The 26,760-nt window shown below is 34.6% G+C and overlaps 1 protein-coding gene across 5 annotated transcripts in view; it reads right to left on the bottom strand.

The window, feature by feature from the left end:
* The window catches only part of GRM8 (glutamate metabotropic receptor 8), a 780,131-nt gene that overhangs the window by 147,690 nt on the left and 605,681 nt on the right, over window positions 1–26,760 (bottom strand). For all 5 annotated transcript variants that reach the window (XM_017549479.2, XM_037746051.1, XM_037746049.1 and 2 more), the window contains exon 8: window positions 16,027–16,163. In XM_017549479.2, the coding sequence (XP_017404968.1) occupies window positions 16,027–16,163 (137 nt within the window). The remainder of the gene's footprint in view (window positions 1–16,026; window positions 16,164–26,760) is intronic.

Raw genomic sequence — 26,760 nt, forward strand, 5'->3', positions numbered from 1 at the left:
AAAAAAAAAAAAAAAAAAAAAAAAAAAATCATCACCTATACACATTGTCATCAGGTTACCTAAAGTTAAGATGAAGGAAAGAATCTTAAAAGCTGCCAGGCAAAAGCACCAGGTAACCTATAATGGAAAACCTATCAGATCAACACCAGATTTCTCAGCAGAAACCCTACACACTAGAAGAGATTGGGGCCCTATTTTCAGCCTCCTTAAACAAAACAATTATCAGCCAAGAATTTTGTATTCACTGAAACTAAGGTCCATAAATGAAGGAAAGATACAGATTTTTCAGACAACAAATGCTGAGAGAATACACCACTACTCAGCCAGCACTACCAAGCCAGAACTAAATATTGAAACTAATCTTTGAAATACATCAAAACAAAACCTCCTTAAAAAAGAAATCTCACAGGATGTATAAAATAACAAAACAATAAATTTTAAAAAACAAGGAATTTAGACAACAAATAGCACAATTAATAGTACCTCACATCTCAATATTAACATTGAATTTAAATGGTTTAAATGCTCCACTTAAGATACACAATGGCAGAATGGATAGGAATTTATCAACTAAGTATCTGATGCCTTCAAGAGACTTACCTAACATACAAGGACTCACATAAACTTAAGGTAAAGGGGTGGTAAACTATATTTCACGTAAATGGAAACTGAAAGAGAGCAGGAGTAGCAATTTCTATATTAGACAAAACAAACTTTAAAGCAACAGCAGTTAAAAAAGAAAAAGAGGGACATAATACAATGATAAGAGGCCTTGTCCAACAGAAAAGTATCACAATCGTAAGGATATATGCACCTAACACTGGAGCTTCCAAATTTGTAAAATAATTACTACTAGATCCAAGAAATGAGATAGACAGCAACACAATAATATGAGGGACTTCAGTACTCCACTGATAGCATTAGGCAGGTCAACAAGACAGAAAGTCAGCAAAGAAACAATGGATTTAAACCATACCCTAGGACAAATGGACTTAACAGATGCTTACAGAACATTCAAAGATAAATTTAAAATTTTCTTCAGACAAACAAAAATGAACATACAACATACCCAAACCTGTAGGATACAACAAAAACAGTTTCAAGAAGAAAGTTAATAGCAATAAATGCCTGCATCAAAAAAGTACAGTCTCAAGTAAACCACCTAACTTTGTACCTTAAGGAACTAGAAAAACAAGAACAAACTAAGCTCAAAGTTATTAGAAGGAAGAAAAAAAAAAAGATCATCACAGAAATAAATAAAATAGATACTAGAAACTCAATAGAAAACATCAACAAAACTAAAGGTTGTTTTCTGGAAAAGATTAACAAATTTGAGAAAACCCAGAGACACAAATAAATAGAATCATAAATGAAAAAGGAGACATTACAATGGATACATCAGAAATACGAAAGATCATGAGACTACAATAAACAATTACATGCAAACAGATAGAAAAAACCCAGGAGAAATGGATAAATTCCTTGATGTATACAACTTATCAAGACAAACTATTAGTAGAAAATCTTGGCAGACCAATAATGAATAAATATGTAAACAGAACAATAATGAGTAAGGAGATTGAATCAATAATAAAAAGTCTCCCATCAAAGAAAAGCCCAGAACCTGATGGCTGCACTGCTGAATTCTATCAAACACTTAAAGAAAAACTCATACCAATTATTTAAAACTCTTAAAAAATTGAAGAGGGAATACTTCCAAACTCATTTTACAAGATCAGCATCACCCTGATACCAAAACCACCCAAAAAAAAAAAAAAAAAAAAAAAAATTAAAAAAAAAAAAAAAAAAAGAAAGAAAGAAAAAGAAACCTCAAGCCAATATCCCTGATGACCATAGATATAAAACATCTTCAAAAAAATATGAGCAAACAGAATTCAAAGGCACATGAAAAAGATCATTCACCATCATCAAGTGGGATTCATTTTAGGAACACAAAGATGGTTCAACATATGTAAATTAATAAATGTGATACACCACATTAACTGAAAAGCTATGATCATTTCAGTAGATGCATATAAAAATATTTGACAACATGCAACACACTTTCATGATAAAAAAATTTCAACAAATTAGATATAAATGGCATGTACATCAACATAATAAAGGCTATATATGACAAACGCATAGCTAACATCATGCTCACTAGGGAAAAGTTGGAAGCATTTTCTCTATGATCTAGAATAAGACAAGAGTGCCCACTCTTGCTACTTCTCTTCAGTACATACTGGAGGTCACAGTCAGACAAATTAGGCAAGAGAAAGAAAGACAATGCATCCAAATTAGTAAAGAAGAAGTTAAATTGTCCCCATTTGTAGATGACATGCTGTTATGTATAGCAAACTCTAAAAAACTATTAGAACTAATATCCAAATTCAGTAATGTTACATTACATAAAATCAACACATAAAAATCAGCAATCTGAAAAAAAAGTCAAGAAAGCAATCCTTTTTACATAGCTACAAAAATAAAATATTTGTGAAAAATTTAACCAAGGACTTAGGAGATCTATACATTGAAAATTATGAAATACTGATAAAAAATTTCGAGGATTTAAAAATAAATGAAGATATCTGGTGTTCACAGATTGAAAAAGTTGATACTGTTAAAATGTCCATATTGCACAAACCAATCTACACATTCAGGGCAATCCCTATCAAAATGCAAGACCTGTTCTTCACAGAACAAGATAAAGCAATTTTAAAATTTGTGTGAAACTACAACAGACTTTGAATGGCCAATACAATCTGAAGTGAAAAGAACAAAGCTGCAGACATCATGTTACCTAACTTTAAAATATACAACAAAGCTATAGTAACTACAACAGCATAGTACTGGCATGAAAACAAATATACCAATGGAACAGGATAGAGAGCCCTGTAATAAACCCATACATTTGCAGCAAACTGATTTGCAACAAAGGTACCAAGAAAATACAATGGGAAAATGACAGTCTTTTCAATAAATGGTTCTGGGAAAACTGAATATCCATATGCAGCAGAGTAAATTTAGGTCCTTTTTTACATCACATGTAAATTAACTTAAAATTGGTTAAATACTTAAATATAAGACCCAAAACTATGAAACTACTCTAAGAAAACATAGGAGAAAATCTCCATGACATAGGTCTAAGCAATGACTTTTTAGAGGTGACCCCAAAAGCATGGACAACAAAAGCAAAAATAATTGAAGAGATTATATGAAACTAAAAAGCTCCTGCACAGTAAAGGAAACAATCAACGAGAGTGAAGAGACTGCCTAAAGAATGGGAGAAAATATTTGTAAACTATACATTTGACAAAAGGTTATATCCAAAATAAATGATACCCAAACAGCTCATTAGCAAGAAAACAAATAACCAGAATAAAAATTGGGCAAAGAACCTGAATAGATGCTTTTCTAAAAAAGACATACAAATAGCCAATAGATATATGAAAAAATGCCCAACATCACTAATCATTAGGAAAATGCAAATTAAAACCACAATGAGGTATCACCTCACACATGATAGAATAGCTATTATCAAAAAATAGCAAGTATTAATGAGGATATGGAAAAAAGAATTTTACAAGCTGTTGGCGAGAATGTAAATTAGTGCAGCTGTTATGAAAAATAATATGAAGATTCCTTAAAAAATTAAAAATAGAACTACCATAAGATCTGGCTATCTCACTACTGGGTATATATCCAGAAGTGAACTCAGTATGTTAAAGATATATCTGTACCACCATGTTCATTGCCACATTATTTATGATAGCCAAGATACAGAATCAACCTAAATGTTCATCAGTGGATGAATGGATAAGGAAAATATGATGTATATACATAATGGAATACTATTTATCCATAAAAGAATGAAATACTGTTATCTGTGAAAATATGGATGAAACTAGAGGACACAATGTTAAGTAAAATAAACCTGGCAAAGAAAGATAATTACTATATTGTCTCACTCAAATATGGAATCTAGAAAGAAGTAGAGAGTAGAATGGTGATTAACAAGGGCTTGGGTGGTTGGAGGATGGCAGAATTCATGAGATATTGGGCAAAGGATACAAAATTTCAGTCAGATAGGAGGAATATGTTCAAGAGATCTATTGTACAGCATGGTGGCTATAGATAATATATTATATTCATGAAAAATGCTAGAAGAATGGATATAAAATATTTTTATCACAAAAATCATAACTGTGTGGTAATACATGTGTTAATTGGCTAGATTTAAGCATTCCTCAATGTATATATATTTCAAAACATCATTTTGTACATGGCAAATACATATAATTTTATCTATTAAAAAATGACAGTTCGGTTCTAAGACAAGACATCACTCTACCCTGCTGTTTTCTAAATACTTCAACAAACAATCATGGCAGGTTTCTTCATAACTTTTTTATAGTTGTCCTTGAGAGGGCGGGTGGTTAAACAAACTTTGGCACATTCATCATTGGAGTGCTACTCAACAATAAAAAACAATGCAGCAACTTGGATGAAATTTTTAAAAAATCTGCTCAGTAAAAAAAGCTAAATCAAAAGGCATACATACTGTGTGAATTGTTTACACAGCATTGATATAAATTTTATATTTTATTTTTTCTTTTATTTTAGGTTCAGGGGTACATGTGCAGGTTGGTCTGTGGAGTTTTGTTCATCTGGTTTTTGCTTTTCTTGTCCAGAGGCAAACAGAGGGTCTGGCTCTGTTTCCCAGGTTGGAGTGCAGTGAGTGGCATGATCTTGGCTCATTGCAACCTACCTTTCCCCAGTAGCTGGGACTACCGGTACACACCACTACCCCAGGTAATTTTTTTTTTTTTTTTTTTTTTTTTTGTTGTGGTGGGTTTTTTTTTTTTTTTTTTTTTTTTTTTGGAGAGATGGGGTTTTGCCATGTTGCCCAGGCTGGTCTCAAACTCCTGAGATCAAGCAATCAGTCTGCCTGGGCCTCCCAAAGTGCCAGGATTATAGGTGTGAACCACTGCGCCCAGCCCAGGTTTGTCATATAGGTAAAGGGTGTGTTACAGAGGTTTGGTGTACAGATTATTTAGACACCAATGTAATAAGCATAGTACCTAATAGGGTACCCATGTTGCTGCAAAGGACATAATCTCCTTTTATATGGCTGTGTAGTATTCCATGATATATATGTACCACATTTTCCTTATACAGTCTACTGTTTATGGGCATTTAGGATGATTTCGAATCTTTCCTCTTGTGAACAGTGCCACAATTAACATGCACATACATGTGTCTTTATAATAGAATGATTTATATTCTGGCTGGTTGCAGTGGCTCATGTCTGTATTCCCAACACTTTGGGAAGCCAAGGCAGCCAGATCACTTCAGCTTATGAGTTTGAGAATAGCCTGGAAAATATGGCAAAACCATGTCTTTACTAAAAATACAAAAATTAATTGGGTATGGTCGCACAGGCTACTTGGGAGGCTGAGCCACAAGAATCGCCTGAACCCAGGAGGCAGAGGTTGCAGTGAACTGAGATAGCACCACTGTTCTCCAGACTGGGCAACAGGGCAAGACTCTGTCTCAAAAATAAAGATTTGGGTTACTCATCCAGGTCAAGAACCTTGCCCGAGTAGGTGATAGCAGAGGGCACAGCAGTAAGTAAAAAAAAAAAAAAAAAAAATCCCCCAAAACAAAAACCAAACAAATAAAAAACCTATTTCTATTCCTTTGGGTATATACTCCAGTAATAGGATTGCTGGAATGAATGGTAATTCTGTTTAAGTTCTTTAAGAAATCTCCAAACTGATTTCCACAATGGCTGAACTATTTTACATTCCCACCAGCAGTGTATAAACATTCCCTTTTTCTTCACCACCTCACCAGCATCTGTAATTTTTTGACTTTTTAAATAGCCATTCTGACTAATGTGAGATGGCATCTGATTGTGATTTTGATTTGCATTTATCTAATGATTAGTAAAGTTGAGCATTTTTTCATGTACTTGCTGGCTATATGTAGGTCTTCTTTTGAAAAATGTCTTTTCATATCCTTTGCCTAGATATTGATGGCGTTGTATAACATTCTAGAAATGACAAAACTATGTAAATAGAGAACATACTAGTGGTTATCAGGCAGGGGGGAGAGAGGCAAATTGAAGAATCAATTTGGCTATAAAAAGACAATATAAATAATCCTTGTGATATTAGAAATGTTCTGTATGTTTTCTGTGGTAGCACATACCCAGACATAAATGGTTAACAAAGTAGCAAGATAAATACATAACGTAAGCGCATGTACTCACACACACACAGGAATACAAGTAAAACTAGGGAGATATGAATAAGGATGGTAGGTTATATAAATATCAATATCCTAGTTGTGATACTGTACAGTAATTTTGTAAAATGTTATCATTGGAAGAAACTATGTAAAAGGGACATGCAATCTCACTTATTTCCTACAACTACAAATGAATCTGCAATTATCTCATAATAATGTCAATAAAACTGATTTTATAACAAATGAAAGCAATCAAAATACCAGTAAAATTTAGTACATGTCTTTGTCCTTGTTGTATATTTTATCATTTAATTATGAATCTAAAGAAAGAACATTATTTTACATCTCAAACCCGAGTTTATACAGAATTGCATATTTCTTCAACTTCAGTTGAAAATATGGCATCCATAATCATATTGACATGGTATGGGGAGTTCAGGAGGACCTCAGCTTTTGGCTTTCCTCCTTAATTAATTATTGAAACCTTTGAGGAAAGATGTCATGAGAAATTTTTGATTCAGTCAGTAAACATTAATTATTCTTTTTTTCTGATCTTATAAATTACTCGACTATCTACAGTGGGAGGCTACATATTTTAATCATATGCAATACTTTTCAGTTCTTAGTTGTAATCCTCTTGCATGTTTTAGATTTCACACAACACTGATGAAACCCACTGAGCTTTTAAAAGTCCTCTAGAATACAAGATTCACATGTATTTTAGTAAATCTGCAGTAATAGAATGACTTTTTACCAGTTATTCCTCTATTCCAGAGCTTCATTTTATGTTTATAACCTTATTTTAACCTTACTTATCCTACTTGTTATGTTAAAATTGTACTTATTTTACTCCTCCCAAGGTTAAAATAAGGATTAAAATACCATTTATTTTCATTTTTATTACTTTATTATCCCTATAAAAGTCTAGAGTCACTTGCTTGTTTTGTCCATCTTTGGTGCTGGTATAAAAACACATATCTTATGTCATTAAGTAGCATCATTTTTTTGACTTTCCTTTTCTAATTAAACCTCTACCTGTGGAATTTTAAATTTTTATGGATACATAATAGGTGTACATATCTGTGGGGTACATATGACATTTTGATACATGCATACAACATATAGTGATAAAATCAAGGGATTTAGGATCTCCTTTACTGCAAACATTTATCATTTCTTTGTGTTGGGAACATTCTGAATCTTTTCTTTCAGCTATTTTGAAATATGCAATAAACGATTGTTAACTATCATCTCCTATTGTGCTGCTGAACACCTAAATTCCTTCCTTCTATCTGACTATATATTTGTACCCACTACCCACCCTTCTTAATTCCCCTCTCCCTACTTTTCTCGGCCTCTGCTAACCACCATTCTGTTCACAAATATCACATGTTCTCAGTCATATGTGAAGTCTTTTTTTTTTTTTGGTTCTTTTCTATTTCTGTTATTTTCAGTTGTTATTTAAATAACTAATTAAGCTCTTGTGGTTTTTTTCCCTATTTTTTTCATAATGATAGGTTTTCAATACCCTATTTCTCCCTAACAATTAGCCACCATGAAAACTAGTAGATTATCCTAGAAACTTGCCTCCAACTGGATCTAGATTTTAGTTTCTCAAATCCTAATCAGATTAAATCAGATTTGGTATGGCATCATTTTGTATATTCTTAAAATTGTAACAAGATTATTTCACCTACTCTACTGAACAGCCTAGATGAATCTATTTGTTATTATTGGGAAAATGTAAGTTGAGTATGAACTAAAATACACTGACTCTATCCCTTCTTCCTAATGTGCTTACTTATATATTTGTCCTACTGCGACAAATGTGTCTTAGTAAGGCCTTTCAAAATATTTTATGAATCAAGCCTGGAACATAGTATATAAAAGATCAAGAGAGAATCTAGCAGGTAATTAAGTAAAATCTTTAAAAAAAAAATCTTAATTATGGCCTTGACTTAGCTCAAGGAACTACCTCTTCTCCAGCCAATCTGCACTTTGCTGCCAAAGTCATTCTCCTGAAGCTTAAATGTGAGCATCTCTCTATTGAAAAATTCGCTATAGTTTAAAAATATCTTAAAATGTTCTCATATTATTTAAGGTCTTACAGAATTAGTTATCTTTCTTCATTCCCTACAATGTTCTCTGATCAGATTGTCTTCTGTTCTGGGAGCTCAGAATCACATTCAGTCCCATAAAGAAACTGAGCTTTTTTTTTTTTTTTTTTTGAGACAGAGTCTCACTCTGTCACCAGGTGCCAGGCTGGAGTGCAGTGGTGCAACCTTGGAAACTGAGCCTTTTTCTATCTCTCTATTAAAACCTAGACAACAGTCCTCATCTGTATTATTGTACTTACAACTTGCATTATGAAGTTCTTGTGTAAGCAGAACAGATCTGCCCATTCAATGGCAAATGCTCCTCAAAGGCAGTTATCAGAAGTCACTCAGTACCTCTAAGGCCATCTACAGTATATGAAGGTCTGCAAATAGCATGGGCAAGAATAAAAGCCCGTGGTAATAGTAACAACGTGCCCCACAGAACTTTATCTGGGTCGAATATATGCAGTCCTCTTGCTCCTATGTATCACTTTGGACTTTCCCTGAGCTTCTATCTGGCCTGATTGCAAGGATCTTTTAACGAGATTCTCCATTCTGGAGTTTGTCCTTGATTACCTTGACAATGGCTCCTAGCTCTACCCTTACTACACTATGCTCCTCGGTTACACCTTATCTCAGTATCAGAGGGTCAGCTCACCTTTCTGGTCTTGTAAAGATACAGTGTTTTAAATTTTTGGCGTATTAATTTATTCATGAACGTTTAGTAAGTCCCCTGTTATACTAATCATTAAAGACATAAAGCCAAGTAGAACAGGTTCCTTGCCTCCAATTATGTTGCTGCTCTGAGAATGGAAGGTAAGGGTCAGGCTGCACCTGTCAGGACATCTAATTACTAGGGTCTTCCCATCCTATTTATACTGAAACGTTTTAAACCAGATATACCAAAACATTCTCTAGTCCCCCAGCCTCTAGACAAATAGAGAATGTGTTTCCTTGTGAATGCTGATCATACTTTGCTAATAAAGATTGTGTGTTTAAAGCTGAAAAGAATAAAGGAACACAGCTGGATGCATTAGTATGGGCTCATGAAAGAGGCATATCCTTGGATGCTGAACCTGCATAGTCCTGTGACTTCATGGATGACACAATGAACTGAATCTGAGACACTTCTAAACCATCTCAGCATGCACCACAGCATTGGCAAACTGGAGACACTCTTTTACAAATGGAATACATGAATGGATGAATGGTGGATGGATGAATGTATGCTTTTTCAATGGCCTATATATTCTTCCAAATATTTTCGACCATTAAAAGAATTTAAGATCTAGTTTGAATTTCATCTACATCAAGAAACTATCCAGTGTCCCCAGTCTAAGGTGACCATTGATTCCTTGAAATCACATTCAAACCACTGAATTCAAATAGTTCATTATTTAATCTGTACCTATATAATTATGCATTTATTGTAGTTATGAGTATACAGTTGCCTTTAATGGATAAGAAATCCACTGATATCTGGAAATACAGTTGACCCTTGGACAACATGGGTTTGGGCTGTATGAGTCTACTTCTACATTGGTTTTTTTCAATTAAACACCGACAGAAAATATAGTATTGGCAGATGTGAAACCTGCATGTAAGAAGGCCTGATTTTTCATATACATGGCTTCTGCAAGGCTGACTGGGGGAAATGAGCATGTATGGATTTTAATCTATGTGTTGGTCCTGAAACCAAATCCCCATATCTACAAAGAGATGACTGTACATCTTATACCTATACCCCCCATAGATTATCATCCTGCCCAGCAGGGAACAGTCACTGAATAAATAATGTGTGCATGAATGCACTTCCTAATGGATAATTGGATCATTCATCTATGTTCAGTCAATATGTAGAAAAGATCAACATATTATTTGTGACATATTAAATAAACACTTATTGAGTATTTGCTCTGGGCTTGGCAAGAATGTAGTTAAAATTTAATCACTGTAACATTTGCTCCATGTGTGAGTAATATGACTTTACCCAATATGCTTTTATCTCATAAATAGAGACATAAGTAATGACCCCAAAATGACTTTTTGAAAAGAATAAATCAGCATCTAATTAAACAAATACACAGCTTTAAAAATTAGTCATCTTGTTGCAAGGAAAGTATTTTCATAACAAAGCACAAAGTTAAGAACTAGAGTGGCATTTAAAGTTCTAACAGAATATAGAGAAAGGGCTCAGGGAATTGACTCACATTTATGCCATGTAGGAAAAGGAATGTTTCACATAATGCTTATTTCATAGGGTGAACATGTATATACATGTGTATGTATATATGTATATATTTATGTATATGCACTAACAATCATAGGAAAGAGCATTTTCACATGTAGGCAACTTTGCAAACAGAGAAACAGAGGCAAAGAAAAATTGCATGTTTCCTAACAGCCAAAGGAAACAAAGGTCAAGCCTTTTCTCACTGTTTTCAGGTCTATTTAGTCCATTGTTCCTTCATGACCATTTTAATATTTTTCATTATATAAAAGCTGTTCCTCTATGAAATTAATGATTTTTGCATTTAAAAAACTGTTGATGTTTATGTAGAATAAAAAAATCCCTGAGACAAATGGGGAGACTCAGGAATTCTCCCTTTTTTATTCCAAGCAAGCCAAGGAAACCCCAGTAAACATACATATAGTGTGTATGTATTTAACTGATCATCTATAGGAAAATGCATACATTCAATTAAAATAAATACTATACTATAGCTATGTGGTAAAGATTAATTTAGTGGAGCAAAATTCTATCAGAAAGTTTGGTCAAGTTGTAGTTTTTAAAAGAGCCTAATTTTTAAAATATCAAAACAAATACTTTGGGCTTATTATGTAGACAGACAAGATATCATGGTGCATATACCTCTCTTTACAGCTACTCCCTGCTCAAAACATTCGAATAAAGACAGAAAGAAGACTGCAAATACAGCTTCAATTTGACTTCATGCTGAAATATCCATTATAGGTCCTCTATTGTAGGCTGGTTGTACTGGCAAAAGAAAAAGTTGTTATTATCATATTCATTCAATACTTAATATGTGACAGTCAATGTTCTAGGATTTTTGTATATACAATTTCCTTCATGATTTCAAGAACTCTAGGAAGTATGTAGATAAAGAACCTGAGTCTGAGTAACATGCCAAAGGTGACACAGCTTATGAATGAAAGGTCAGAATTCAAATATCTTCTTTTTGACTTTGAGATATTGCTCTTGACCACCATATTACAATGCATTTACTATTCATAATAATAGCCATTATCCCACTTAGATGAGAATACTGAGGCTCAGAACTCAGTGTCCTGTCAAAAATATTTCTTCTATGGAATTGTCCACTGAAAATTGAATCAGGTTTAAAATTAAATCAGGTTCTCCTCAAATCACCTTTCCAGGCCGGGCATGGTGGCTCATGCCTGTAATCCTAGCACTTTGGGAGGCCGAGGCAGGTGGATCACCTGAGGTCAGGAGTTTAAGACTAGCTTGATTAACATGGAGAAACCCCAACTCTACTAAAAATACAAAATTAGCTGGACGTTGTGGCACCCGCCTGTAATCCCAGCTACTTGGGAGGCTGAGGCAGAAGAATCACTTGAACCCGGGAGGCGGAGGTTGTGGTGAGCCAAAATAGTGCCATTGCACTCCAGCCTGGGCAATGAAAGTGAAACTCTGTCTTGAAAAAAAAAAAAAGAATCACGTTTCCAAATTATACTTTGCCACTAATAAGTGTAATTGGGATTCAACTTCTGTCCTTGATTATAAAAAGAAATGATACATTGAAACCAATAAAAACAAATGTTTCATTCCTATAGTAATCAAGAAAAAGTAGCTCTGGTTGGAAAAAGCATTAAACAAAAAGCCCTGAGTTATTTTTGGCCCATACAGTATCCCCAACAAACCTTCTCCCTGTGGACATAGAGCAGCATATGGCTGTTCTTTTCAGAGTTCAGGCTCTTCTGTTTACTCTGAACCTCTAGGTTACAATATGTTTTGTAATCACTAATAAGGACCACCTGCCTCTTGAGAGATTCTGCCTAACAAAATAGAGACCCATTGTTACTCACTCTCAGGTAGACAATACACTCCTCATGTGTGGGCTGAGATTACTGAGTAGAAAAATTAAACAAATTATGCTAATTGATTGTAATTGCTAAATTAAGAACATATGTTAGTTTCATAAAAAAAAAAAAGAAACAATAGTGTTTGGAACAATAAAGACAATGCTTTTGAGGAAATGAAAACCCAGATGTATTTTCCAGGAAAAAGAAAAAGAATAATCTACTTATTTAAGCAATTCATTCAATTCACTAAGATATACTCAAGGCAAATTTACTGCACTCAAATATGCCTAACCATATACCCTATTTGTACAAATTTATACTATGGTTGAATTCAGCCAGAAAAACTGGCTCTTTGAAAACAAGCAGAGTTGAATCCAATAACTGACTGATAAATGCTTACCATTGAGAATGTGAAAGCTATCATAAATCTGGTTTAATAGAACAAAAAGAGATAGAGTATATGGAGAAGAGTAAAACCTCCTCTCAGTATCCTCCTTTGTCCACAGTGACAACCCCCACCAGAGGTCTGGACAGATTAGGAGCCTCTCTCTAGGCTGCCATTGCAAAACCATACATATACCTTCATCAGTGCACCTGCTTCATTGTGCTAGAATGGTGGGTCCGAGTGTTTGTCTCCCCTTCTAATCTCCGAGTACTCTGAGAGCAGGGCTCACATATTCACTCTAGTCTCAACACCTGTCACAGAGTATGAGCACAGACTGAATTTATCAAATCAATTCAAAAAATAACTGTCTAGGTGATGATACCTAACCACATGGTAACATAGGAAAATAAATTTCTTATATAAAGTTTACTTTTTGAGTGTAGAGGGATTTTCCAAGTATTAAGGCCAATATCTAAGACAAGCAGAAAGGACTGGCTGTGGGGACAAACAGTCAGCATTTTAAATACAGAGATTCTCTCTGAACTTCCTCACATAAACTCAAGTGCCTCTTCTAATGGGAACTTCACTTTACCCAGTACACTCATTATCTCTCAGGTCTCCCACTGACCAGGTAGAATATTGAGATACAGGATTAATCATAAGTAACATTTATAGATCTCAGATGTATCAAACACTGGACAAAGTGCTTTATTGTATTATTTCATTTAATGCTTATTACAACCACATAAGGTGGGTCCTACTGTTTTCACTTTAGACATGATAAAACTGAGGCAAATAATTTGTTTAGTGCTTTGCCTAAGATCTAAGCAGAACATTAATACATCGGTAGCTTGCCCAACACTCTACTACTCCACCTTCAAACAGGTGACCAATCCAACTCCTAAGGAGGAAGATCATTTGTTTTGTCCTGATAATCCTCAGAATTCAATTCTTAATTTATAACCCCTCCCCACAGTCCAATTTATTGTTTTTTCTTCTAAGAGCTGCATTTCCCCTGTTTCAGTAAAACCAGCAATGCTATTTAGTTATAAATGATCATAATCATGCATGAGAAATAATTCTCACAAATTGTTTTGATACATTTTATGAACGATAACACAGTCATAAACATAAAACTTTCATGCACTGTTAACTGTACATAAAAGAGCAGCTTAAGAATCAATAGGAAGTTTTATGACTTCATTATGCGTATATGGAGAGATGTGTATATATGTGTATTTGTGTGTAAAATTATGTCAAGTGTCTTGGTATTGTATGTTAGTGTATATATTTCTCAAACATTGAATTTTGTTGCGTAAATCCCTAATCATCAGAATATATTAATAATAGGCAGTCTGACATTAATAAAAGTCAGATAAAAAGTAGCTTTCCTATCTTGGACCTTGTCAAATCATTACTGTCTTATTTCATTTCCCATAGGTCCTCTTTCAAAAGGGCTTCTCTCAAAAAGCTATTGATTATCAATAACCTGTGACATTATCAAAGTTATGTTTCAATAAATGTCAATTTGGATCACAGGACAATGGATAAGATTGCATGAAACACCTACAAGTAGTAAATTATTGATAGGTGGTCTTATGTATCACTACAATAGCTGTAAACATCAGCTGCCTGTGCATTAAGTGCATAGCTGGCATAATTATCAGGAAGAAAATAAATCATCAACTGTATAGTTTTGTAATTTCTCATCGTCTACTTTTTTGAAAACTTGGGTGACTGGTGCTGCATAGTCATATCACTTCAGGGGACATATCTGGACATACAAAACAAAAAGTTGATTAAAACTATCAAATTGATGTCTTCTGAGTAGGTTAAAACACACTCTCACAGTATTATGGTAACTCTGGGAATCAAGAAGAGGAAATGGTTTTTGTTAGAAGAAAGTGAATTACACATTAAAACAACAGAACAGAAGAAGAATACTTTCCTAGTTTATTTGAAACATTTTAAAAGCAGCTTACTGTCTACAGAACATCACTGTTCTCATAGTGATTTCCTGGCCACCAAATTTCTGTGACTAGTCCTACATTTCCATGGAAGAGATGCTGTATGAATGAACTCCAGTCCTCAGCTGAGACTACAGAATGTGCACCATACTTCTCTATACCTAAAAAAAGCCACTGTGCACTAATTGGGGACAAGAGCTGTTGAAATGTGAAAAACCTTTTTTACCTGGTAGTAAATAGATGATACTCTCCCTGCCCTCCCCACCCCAGCATCCACAGCCATGTGCCCTGATTTCCTGGACCTCCTTTATCCATCAAGTTCACAAGTGGTTTCCTGCTCCAGAGCCCCTTAGCAGTCCTGACTGATGGTACCTAGCAGCTCTCCCCAAATCCCCCAAAGACCCCTGCCCTAAGAGAGCTCCTCTGAGGGAAAGCCCACCAGCCTGGCACACCTGATGAAGCTCCTCCTCCCTACTGCCATCCCCGTGTGCTATCCCCACTGGGTTCCTGCCAGATTCCAGCAGAAAGAAACAGAGCCCTGGGTGATGGTGTGGCACCTGGCAAGTAAATATCCTGGTGCTTTTGGGCACCAACCCTAGCCCTTAGGAGCCTGCTTCCAGCTGGGCTCTTCAAGTCGCCCTCACATGGCCACTTGTGGAAACTGCAGAATTAATGGACCTTAGACCTAAAGAGTGCCTGCAGTAGGCAACAACAGCAGGTAGCTCTAAAGGCTGTTAAATAATCTGAACATCACTCTTGGATACATCAACCTTCCCTGGCATTGCAATTGAAAGAGGCAATATAAACACAGAGAATGATTCACTTCCATCAATCAGATATAGCCAGAAGGTCTCACCTTGTGATATGGCAAAGGTGATGTGCCCTTTTTTAAAGCCCAAATTTATAAATGAGGGCATATTCAGTCAATTCCACCCTACCTCCAACACACAGACATACAAAAAAATGTGCAAAGATTACAATAAATTATACTTTAGTAAAAGGGCAAAATTTCTCTAAGTGTACAGTCAATTGCAGAAAAAAAAATCAGTTCATTAAATTCTTACAGATATCAGGAGATTTCTCTACAGAGGCTTAAGAATGTCCATAACATTTTAAAGTTGAAGGGAGAATCAAGTCATACATTTTTTAAAAGTTTATTTATGGGGAACATCTATTCTAGCAAAAGCTATATACTTAAAAATAAAGCATCCCTCCTGGAGAGCTATATACATTAATATACGTTTATAATGATACTTGCTTTTAGATGAAGCTGATTGGTCCAGTGGCCGATGACTTTGTACTCTGTGCTTTTGTTGGTTATTTGATACTGGAAGATATCATAACGTCCAGGAGCATCTCCATTTTCATTAAAAGTGACGGGTGTGCCAGCACTGCCTATAAAGATTTGGAAAACAATATTAATAAAGTTTTAGTAAGTTAGCCCACTGGGCTTATTTTTCTCTTAGAAGAAATGATAGATAAAAATATATTTTGTAAGTGATACAAAGATTGCAATCCATACAAGGTCATTCCTGATAGCATAATACCTTTTACATGAAAAAAAGCCCCAGACTTACATACATGAATAAGATGTGCTTTATTGTACACATTAGAAAGTTAATGATGAGTAGCCAAGTTAAGCAATGTACATAACAGCTAAATAAATAAAAGTTGATAGGCTGAATATTCAATACTGGCTACATAGAATGGTAGTTAATAGAGAAAAATGTAAATGTTGTGAAGCATGACAGCTATTTCACAATACAAAGTACAAACAGCAATTTGAAATACGGCAGGAGAATGTTCCGGCCAGAATTCTGAGAGTTTTACTTTTTCCAAACTCTCTGAAGCAGTTGCCCTTTGCCGTTCCTGTGCCTCTGCTACCTCTGCCCAGGAATATATAAATGTGGTCTACTGTTGGGAACCTCTCAATGGGTGAGACAATGATCTACAGTAAGTCCCAACTCTGCTCAGATCATAAATGTTCTCCCCTTCACAGTGACACATCTAACAGTGGCAGAGCAGCAGGATGCAAGGATTGCAGTCTTTTCTAAACCCCATTCTTCTCTTCTCGGAAGTTTTCATCTTTTCTCTTAATAGTTTCTGCTCACTTTTACTTTCCCTCTTTTTTGTCGTTTATGCAATTACAGGGGAGGAGTAGAAATGGATCACCATCCCAATGTCTTGTTTCACCTAGCTTTACTATCTATGTAGGCTTTCCTTTTCTCCAAAAGCTTTTAGACCTCTCTTCATTTTTTTTTTTTTATTTTTTCCTATCTTGAAAAATTCACCTGACACCAATTCCTTTTCTTGGTGTCTATCTTCTCTCTGCAGGCCCCTTCTCTGAATCTCTTCTCACAGGATATTGAATTTAATTTCTATACTGTGCTAAAGAGTTTCCCCTTCTTATCTCTGTCTCATACTGTTTTCTCAAAAAGTATACATTACTAATAGCTATATATGTCAACTGTACATATTCTCATTTTATGAGTTTCTTACCCTATTTGTAGAGTTGCTTAACTACTAGCCATCACAAAATTCTAAAGTATTTAACTTATCAAACAAATCAACGACTTTATATATAAAAAAAAAACCAGTAACCTGTAAATACATGTAATCACAGTCACACAGCAACAATTTGAATACTTTTCCACTATTTAATGGACAGATGTCTAATATTCTGTTTTCTTGATTATTCCTAAAATCTAAACATGGTGTGAGTTTTCTGATGAGACTACAGATATCTGGTATCATCAGGAACTGCTGAGGCTTCAAGAGATGGCAGCACATGGAAGAAAGAGCACCAGTCTCAGAACTGGATGTTCAATGTCCATGCTAACTCCATGCCCCATTTATTTCCACAACTTGTGTATGTCCCTTTTTCTTCACTTACCACATAGAGAATTCACAATAAATGTGAATAAATTTTGAAGCCCTAAAAGGACTGTAAATATGTAAATTATTATTCCTATTATTATTAATTCACATGGAAATGACTTTATATATATATATATATAGAGAGAGAGAGATATGTATATTACTCAGGGAATAAAATAGGAGCTCTCCAATCAAGAAGTGCTATCTTAGCTACTCCTTATATATTCAAGTGAAACCCATTTGCCAAACATGACCAAAAACTTTCTGAGCTCCTAGGTTAACCTCTTAAATCCTCAGTTTCTTCATCTGTAAAATAGGGGTAAAAATGATACTTTTCTTATGAAGTTGTTGTCAAGTACTTAGAACAGTATATGGGGAAAATTCAATTATTCAGCCCACATTTACTTTCAGTGTACATCAACACACAGTAATAGAAAGGATGCTGATAGCTCTCTAAGTGATGGCTAGACAAAAGATGATCGAAATTCAAATGAGGAAGATATTTCTGGCTGGAAAAACACATATGTTATGAATTTCACATTAACATAATCAATTCCTGACATTTATATACCACTTTGAAATATTTTAATTGCATATTCTCTCCTGAATAAAGGGATACTTAATTTTCTCTACTTAAAATATCCCAAGTTGCCACCTCCTTGACTGACTGATTCCTTTCTTCCATAACAGCAGTTCCCGGTCTTTTTTACAATAACAGTACCCAAGATGAAATAATGTCATTTATATAATACATTACCATGAATATACCCTGAGTTATATACAATTCCTAATGTGCTAGCTGTTTCTATATCCAAGTCAAGAAAGCCTCTCAAGAGAGCTCATTGGAGAGCTACATTGTCACAAAAAATAATAATTTCCAACTTGTTTCAGATTCTTCTTAAGAGTTAATACTAATTACTGCAACGTGGATATATATAAGGTGGACTTGAGAAAGTGTAATCATTATTCAGAATTGCACTGAAAAAGTATCCATGTTTATTTACCTTGGCTAAAACACACAATTCGTTTTCATAAAAAACAAATATAGAAGTATTAAAAATGTGTGCCCAATTTTAGGTTGAAAATGGCTTTCTTTAACTGTTTTGGTGTTTTAAAAAAAAAAAAAAGACAGGACAAGAAATGCAGTTGAATGGCATTTCTATTCTCTGAACCAACTCTCCTTCTTGATCTATCAGGAAACTCAGCTAACGATAGTAATTTCTCCTGTGGAAATGTCTTTATGATCCTTGGATTAAAGGTGCTTTAAGATTGCAAAGTGTCATTGTCATTAATGAATAGCACGATTTGAGAAATAGAAATAGAACCTATAATTGCATTTATAGTACTCAAATAAGTTGATTAAACTTTTAAAATAAGAAAAGATCCATTATTCCGTGATATACATCTCAGGGAAGCAGATGAGTCAGGAGGTTTAAATAAAATCTCTTGTAAGAAAAGTAACCAAAGAGACTATTAAAATATCAAATGTTCTCTTTGTTCAACACCCGCCTATGAGGGAGGGAAGCATCACACACTGGGGTCTGTGGGGGGGGGATCTAGGGGAGGGACAGTGGGGGGTGGGGAGTTGGGGAGGAATAACTTGGGGAGAAACGCCAGATATAGATGATGGGGAGGAAGGCAGCAAACCACATTGCCATGTATGTACCTATGCAACGATCTTGCATGTTCTTCACATGTACCCCAAAACCTAAAATACAATAAAATATATATTTAAAAAATATAAATATCAAATGTTTGGCTAAAGGAAAGAAATGAAAAAGAACACATAACAATTAGGCAAGATTAAGTAATATATCTTAGGAATCTGAGAACAAACCAAAATATGTTACAATACCCTGAATCTAATATATTTTCATTCTGTAACAGAAATTCTCTCTCTCTCTTTTTTTTTCTTTTTTTTTTTTTTTGAAATGGAGTCTCACTGTGTTGCCTGGCTAGAGTGTAGTGGTGTGATCTTGGCTTAATGTAACCTCCCATTCCTGGGCTCAAGTGATTCTCTTGCTTCAGCCTCCAGGGTAGCTGGGACTACAGCTGCACACCCCCATGCCCAGCTAATTTTTGTATTTTTTTTAGTAGAGATGGGGTTTCACCGTGTTGGCCAGGATGGTTTCGATCTCTTGACCTCATTATCCGCCCGCCTTGGCTTCCCAAAGCCCTGGGATTACAGGCATGAGCCACAGTGCCCAGCAGAATTTTTTTTTAATGGATGAGAGGTTTCTCTGTTGCCCAGGCTAACCTTGAATGCCTAGTCTCACCTCATCACACACCAGGACAATGGGCCTAAGCCACCGCAGCTCTCCTCTCTTCATCTATGTACTTGAAGCTCTTTATTGTTTCTTCTGGGGGACATTAAATACTTTATATATAAAAATGTGTATATATATATGACTTAAAATGTGTATGTATGACTTAAAAAGGACTGTGCCTTATTATTCGTATCTCTAATAGCGATGAGTACATATATGAGAGAAGAATGTGTGTGTGTGTGTGTGTGTGTGTGTGTGGTGTGTGCGTGTGCGCATGTGTGTACATATAGTCAAACCTTTTCAAATCTGCTGTACTGGGAAAAGGTCTTTCATCAACTAGTCCACTGTGTTGGTGGAAAAGAAAGATTCTCTTTCCATCTAGATTTACAAGAGTCACATTTATCAGTTTTTATAACGAATGCTTTCATGGCTTGTATAAGAATCTCTTTTGTACCCCCAAGTCTAAAAGTTATTAGTTAACATTTTTACTAAGAGTTTTTAAATTTTGCTTTGGATATTTTGATTTAATATACCTGTAGTTGACATCCCTACCATGGTAGGTGTGGGATATGAGATAGAAACTCAATTTCACTTTTTTTCCCATATTGATAGCCATTTTTCTTCAGTTCTTTTTGTTAAATAATCCCCTCTTTCCTACTGGATGGAGCAACGCTTCTGTTTTATATCTAAGATCTGTAAATGGATCTTGTTCTGACCTGTCCTACAGCATTCACCCATTTGTCCATCCTTGACCCAACACCAATGGCCAATATAAATACTAAAGCTTTAGAATAAGAAACAGCAGTATGACAAGTTTCCTATTTTTTTTTCTTAGAAGTGTTCTACTTTCTCATTGCTTTAAACTTTTCCATATAAAATGTAGAACAATCTGGCCAGCATGGTGGCTCATGCCTGGTGGCTCATGTCTGTAATCCCAGCATTTTGGAAGGCTAATGCAGAAGGATGGCTTGAACCCAAGAGTTCAAAACCAGTCTAGGCAACAAAGCAACACTCTGTCTCTATTTAAAAAATTTTAAATGTAGAACCATCTTAACAATTTCCATGAACAACACTGTATGGGTTATCATTGGATAATTTATAAAATATATAAATCAATTGAGAAAGATTTAATATCTTTATATTATCTTCCTATCCACGCGTATTACTTGTTTCCATTATTTAGACCTTCTTTTGTAAGTCTTAAAACAGTTTTATATTTTTCTTTACATAGCACCTAACCATTTTTGTAAATTTATTCCTGGATAATTAATATTATCTGATACTTTTGTTAATGTTTCTTCAACTACATTATCTATTAGTTTGCTGCTAGTATATAGAATGCAGCTAACTTTTGTCTGTATTAGTCTTATAGCTAGCTCAGTGGTTCTCAACTAGAGGTGGTTTTGTCCCTCACAGGATATTTGGCCCAGTGTCTGCAGATATTTTTGATAATCACAACTGGGAAGGTGATGTTACTGGCAACTAGTGGAAGAGGCCAAAGTTTGTTGCTACCAAACATCCTGCAATGCACAGGACAGTGCCCTACAGCAGCAAATTATCCAAAATGTCAGTAGTTTCATGTTTGAGAAGACTTTGGAAATTCTCTTATTATACCTAAAAATTTATCTCTAGAGTTTTAAATTTCTATGTAAACCATCAAGTTATGTGCAAATACTTATGTTTATATTTTTCCCTTTACAATTCTTGTACCCTAAATATTTTTTCTTCTTTTATATCTAGGATCTTCACTACAATGTTAAAGAAGTGGCAATAGTGAACACCCTTGCATTTTTTTCTAACTTTAAAACAATGCCTCCCATATTCCCCACTTAGTATTATATTTATTTAAGCCTTTTATGTGTACTTTTTATCAGTTTAAGAAAGTCTGTCATATTCTAAATGAACTAATATTTTTATCATGAATATACTTTAAACATTAGAAATCTTTTTTTCCTTTAATCTGTTATCATAATGAATTGTATTTCTCTATTTCCAAATGTTACATTACAGAAACATGGAGGGAACCCAACTTGGTTTTGATATCTTGTATTTTTATTCATTATTGGATTCAACCTGCCAATGTTTTGTTTAGAATGCTTATGTTCATACTTATGAGTGAGAAGGATGTGTAATTTTTGTTTCTTATAATGTTCTTCCTTTTGGGGGTATCAGGTTATACTGACCTCAAAAAATAAATGAGAAAATAGTCCCTACTTTTCTTTCTCTTTTTTCTTTTTCTTTTTCTTTTTTTTTTTTTTTTGAGATGGAGTCTCACTCTGTCACCCAGGCGGGACTGTAGTGGCACAAACTCAGCTCATTGCAACCTCCGCCTCCCAGGTCCAAGCAATTCTCCTGCCTCAGTGAGTAGCTGGGATTACAGGCATGTGCCACCATGCCCAGCTAATTTTTATATTTTCAGTAGAGACACGGTTTAACCACATTGTTCAGGCTGGTCTCGAACTCCTGACTTGTGATCTGCCCTCCTTGGCCTCCCAAAGAGCTGGGATTACAGGCATAAGCCCCTGTGCCCAGCCTACTTCCTCTTTTTCTATCACCTGCAAATGTTTGAGTATACTTGTAATAATATTTTTCTTGAAAGTTTTGTATAATGCAATTGGAATTGTCCAAAACGTCCACAGGAGAGTGAACAAATCAATCAAGGTGTATGGTAAATTCACATGCATGGAATATTATATTGCAGTCAAAATGGATGAACTACAGAGATGGCCACAGAGATAGATAAATCTCAGCAATATATTAAATTAAACAAGTAAGTATACAAAATACATTTTATAAAGGTATAATAAAGTTTTTTCATTTATTTAGAGAATATATCAGATGCAAGACAAATGTATTTTAAAAGGCAAAGGGGTGTTGTTTGTTATTCAGGAGGAATGAGAATGGTTTGGTGATTTAAATACATGTTTAAATACAGCTTTTTGTTAAAATCCTAGTTTTGGGGACAAAGAGTGTTTTCTGAGGTGCACATTACCATTTTAAAATAATCAACTAGCTAAATAAGTAAATGAAAGTCATTTTGCATGGATCAATGATAACTATGTGTCGTAAGCCAAACAGCCAACAAATAGAAGGGGAAAAAGAGCAGAAGAAGGAGGAGAAGGAAAAACAGGAGAAAGGGATAATGAAAGGGAGTGAGGGAGGGAAATGAAAGCTAGAAATAATAAATCAAAGAATAAACGTTAAAAAAAATGGGGAAAATCCACATTAAAACTATGAAAAGCAAGAGTATACTGAAAGACAATTCTTTAACTTTTGTGTAATTCTGTGAATTAACTGAATGCTATTTGGCTATTATGCCCATGGAGAATATGGATCCTCCCTGGAGGACAATAAACCTAGTCAAAATAGGTCACATACAGAATTGTCTTTACCCAATTGCCTAAAGCAGCTTTTCTGCATATTTTTAGATTTTATATTAGTCAACCATCTGTTATTTCCAGTTTATAAACTATAACTGTATGGGATTAGAATTGCATTTACATTTTTAAGCCAAAAAGCTTAATTCATTTTTTTTTTCACTTTGTACATTTTTTTAAAGAGTAAAATCAGGCTGAAATTCACCACTTCCCAGCTGACTCATTATTTTACTTCTTGCCGAGTTTCAAATTGTTCTTTTATCTTAGGTTATACATGCCTTTGTAATAATTTATTATTTGAATAAGGTACAGTCTTTCAATGTATTTCACAATTAATATTTTCTTAATATTTGCAGATTTATAGTGAGCCAACCAAATACACAGAACTTTACAGGAACAGATGCCAAAGTGTCTAAAGAAATGAAAAAAATATCAAACTAGCAGAGATCTACTCATCTATGACAATAATTTATAGATTTAACTTAAAAAGATAGCAGATAATTTGTTTACAATGGACCTGTAATTACATGAACTGTCAATGAATATTAGGCCACTGTGATAAATGTGAATTGTCTATGTTACTATCGTGATTTGAGGTGCTTCCATTCTACATTGCATGCATAACAATGTGGAGCATAATTAAAAGACATAGTAAAATATATTTCAAAATTGCCATCAATTAAAAAGCAAAACATGGTCTGACTTTAGCATAATCCTTTCAGAAGCTGGCCTATCAAACCGATGAAAACAATAATTATTAATTAATATATTTCCTTTTCAAATGTATCTAAAATATTTATAAAAATTATTTTCTGCAAAAATGAAAAGCTGACAATCACGATTTTGAAATCTCAGTTCATATTTTCTGACCATTATGTGATAAAACTTGAAATTTTAACAAAAGCCTTAAAAAGTTAAAAAGTTACAACACCACCAAGAAAAAAACAACACCTAAGATTTAGAGAAAAAACAACTAAGCACTTAATTATTTAGTCAAAGAAAAATATCAAAATTATAGAGTACTACTTAAGATCTAACAATATATTAAAACACCTACAGAAGGGGACCAAGGCTGTTCTCAGAGGAAAGTTTAGAGAATTAAAAGTTTTATTGACCAGGAACAAACTGAATACCTGAATATACCAATAACGAATTCTGAAATTGAGGCAGTAATAAATAGCCTACCACAAAAAGTCCAGGACCAGACAGATTAGCAATTAAATTCTACCAGAGGTACAAAGAAGAGTTGATACCATTCCTACTGACATTATTTGGAAAAACTGAAAAGGAGGGACTCCTTTCTAACTCATTCTATGAGGCTAGCATCTTCCTAGCAGAGATACAATAACAAACCTCAGGCCAATATCCCTGATGAATATCAATGGAAAAACACTCAGTAAACTACCAGCAAACTGAATCCAGCAGCACACCAAAAAGCTTATCCAGGATGATCATGTAGCCTTTATCTCCGAGATGCAAGATTGGTTCAACATATGCAAGTCAACAAATATGATTCATCATGTACACAGAACTAAAGACAAAAAACATAGGATTATCTCAGTGGATGCAGAAAAGGCCTTCAATAAAATTCAACATCGCTTCATGTTAAAAACTTTGAATAAACTAGGTTTTGAAGGAACATACCTCAAAATAATAAGAGCCATATACAACAAACCCACACAGCCAATAACATACTGAATGGGCATAAGCTGGCAGCATTCCCCTCGAAAACTGGCACAAGGCAAGGATGCCCTCTCTCACCATTCCTACTCAGCATAGTATGGGAAGTTCTGGCAAGGGCAATCAGGCAAAAGAATAAGGGGTATTCAAATAGGAAGAGAGGAAATCAAATTATCTTTGTTTGCAGATGACATGAACTTATATCTATTATAGAAAACCCCATCATCTCTGCCTAAAAGATTTTTAAGTTGATAAGCAACTTCTGCAAAGTCTCAGGATACAAAATCAATGTGCAAAAATCACTAGCATTTCTATACACTGACAGGCAAGCCAAGAGCCAAATAATGAATAAACTCTGTTTCACAATTGGCACAAAAAGAATAAAGTACCTAGGAATATAGCTAACAAGGAAAGTGAAGGACCTCTTCAAGAAGAACGATAAACCACTGCTCAAAGAAATCAGAGATGACACAAATAAAATGGAAACTCATTCCATGCACATGAATAGGAAGAATTGATATCACAAAAATGGCCATATTGCCCAAAGCAATTTATAGATTCAATGTTATTCCCGTTAAACTACCACTGACATTCTTCACAGAATTAGAAACAAATCCTATTTTAAAATTGATATAAAAACAAAAAAGAGCTTGCATAGCCAAACAATCATAAACAAAAAGAACAAAGCTGGAGGCATCATGGTACCTGACTTCAAAGTATACTACAGGGCTACAGGCACAAAAACAGCATGAACTGGTACAAAAACAGACACATAAACCAATGTAACAGAATAGAGACTCAGAAATAAAACAGCACATTTACAACCATCTGATCTTTGACAAACCTGACAAAAACAAGCAATGGCAGAAGAACTTCCTATTTAATAAATGCTGCTGGGAGAACTGGAAGCCATATGCAGAAAATTGAAACTGGATCCCTTTTTTACACATTATACAAAAATTAACTCAAGATGGATTAAAGACTTTAATGTAAAAGCCCAAACTATAAAACCCTAGAAGAAAACCTAGGCTATACCATTCAGGACATAAATATGGGCAAAGATTTTATGGTGAAATCACCAAAAGCAATTACAACACAAGGAAAAACTGACAAATTGGATCTAATTATGCCAAAGAGCTTCTGCACAGAAAAGTAAGCTATCATCAGAGCTAAGAGACAACCCACAGAATGGGAAAAACAATTTTGCAAATAATCCATCTGACAAAGCTTTGATAGCCAGAATCCACAAAGAGCTTATGCAAACTTATAATAATAAAAAGCCCATTAAAAAGTAGGCAAAGAATATAAACAGACACTTCTCAAAAAAAGACATACGTGCAGCCAACAAACATATGAAAGAAAGCTCAACATCACTGATCATTAGAGAAATGCAAATCAAAACCATGATGAGGTACTATCTCATGCCAGTCAGAATGGTGATTATGAAAAAGTCAAGAAACAACAGATGCTTGTGAGGTTGTGGGAAAATAGGAACACTTTTACATTGTTGGTAGGAATGTAAATTAGTTCACCCACTGTGGAAGACAATGTGGCGATTCCTCAAAGATTTAAAACCAGAAATACCATTTGACCCAGCAATCTCATTACTCAGTATATACTCAAAGGAGCATAAATCATTCAGGTATAAAGGTACATGCATGTATATGTTCACTGCAACACTATTCACAATAACAAAGTCATGGAATCAACCTAAATACCCATCAATAATAGACTGGATAAAGAAAATGTGGCACATATACACCATGGAACACTATGCAGCCATGAAAAGGA

This window comes from Cebus imitator, unplaced genomic scaffold, assembly GCF_001604975.1.
Source record: "Cebus imitator isolate Cc_AM_T3 unplaced genomic scaffold, Cebus_imitator-1.0 Scaffold219, whole genome shotgun sequence".
Lineage (NCBI taxonomy): Eukaryota > Metazoa > Chordata > Mammalia > Primates > Cebidae > Cebus > Cebus imitator.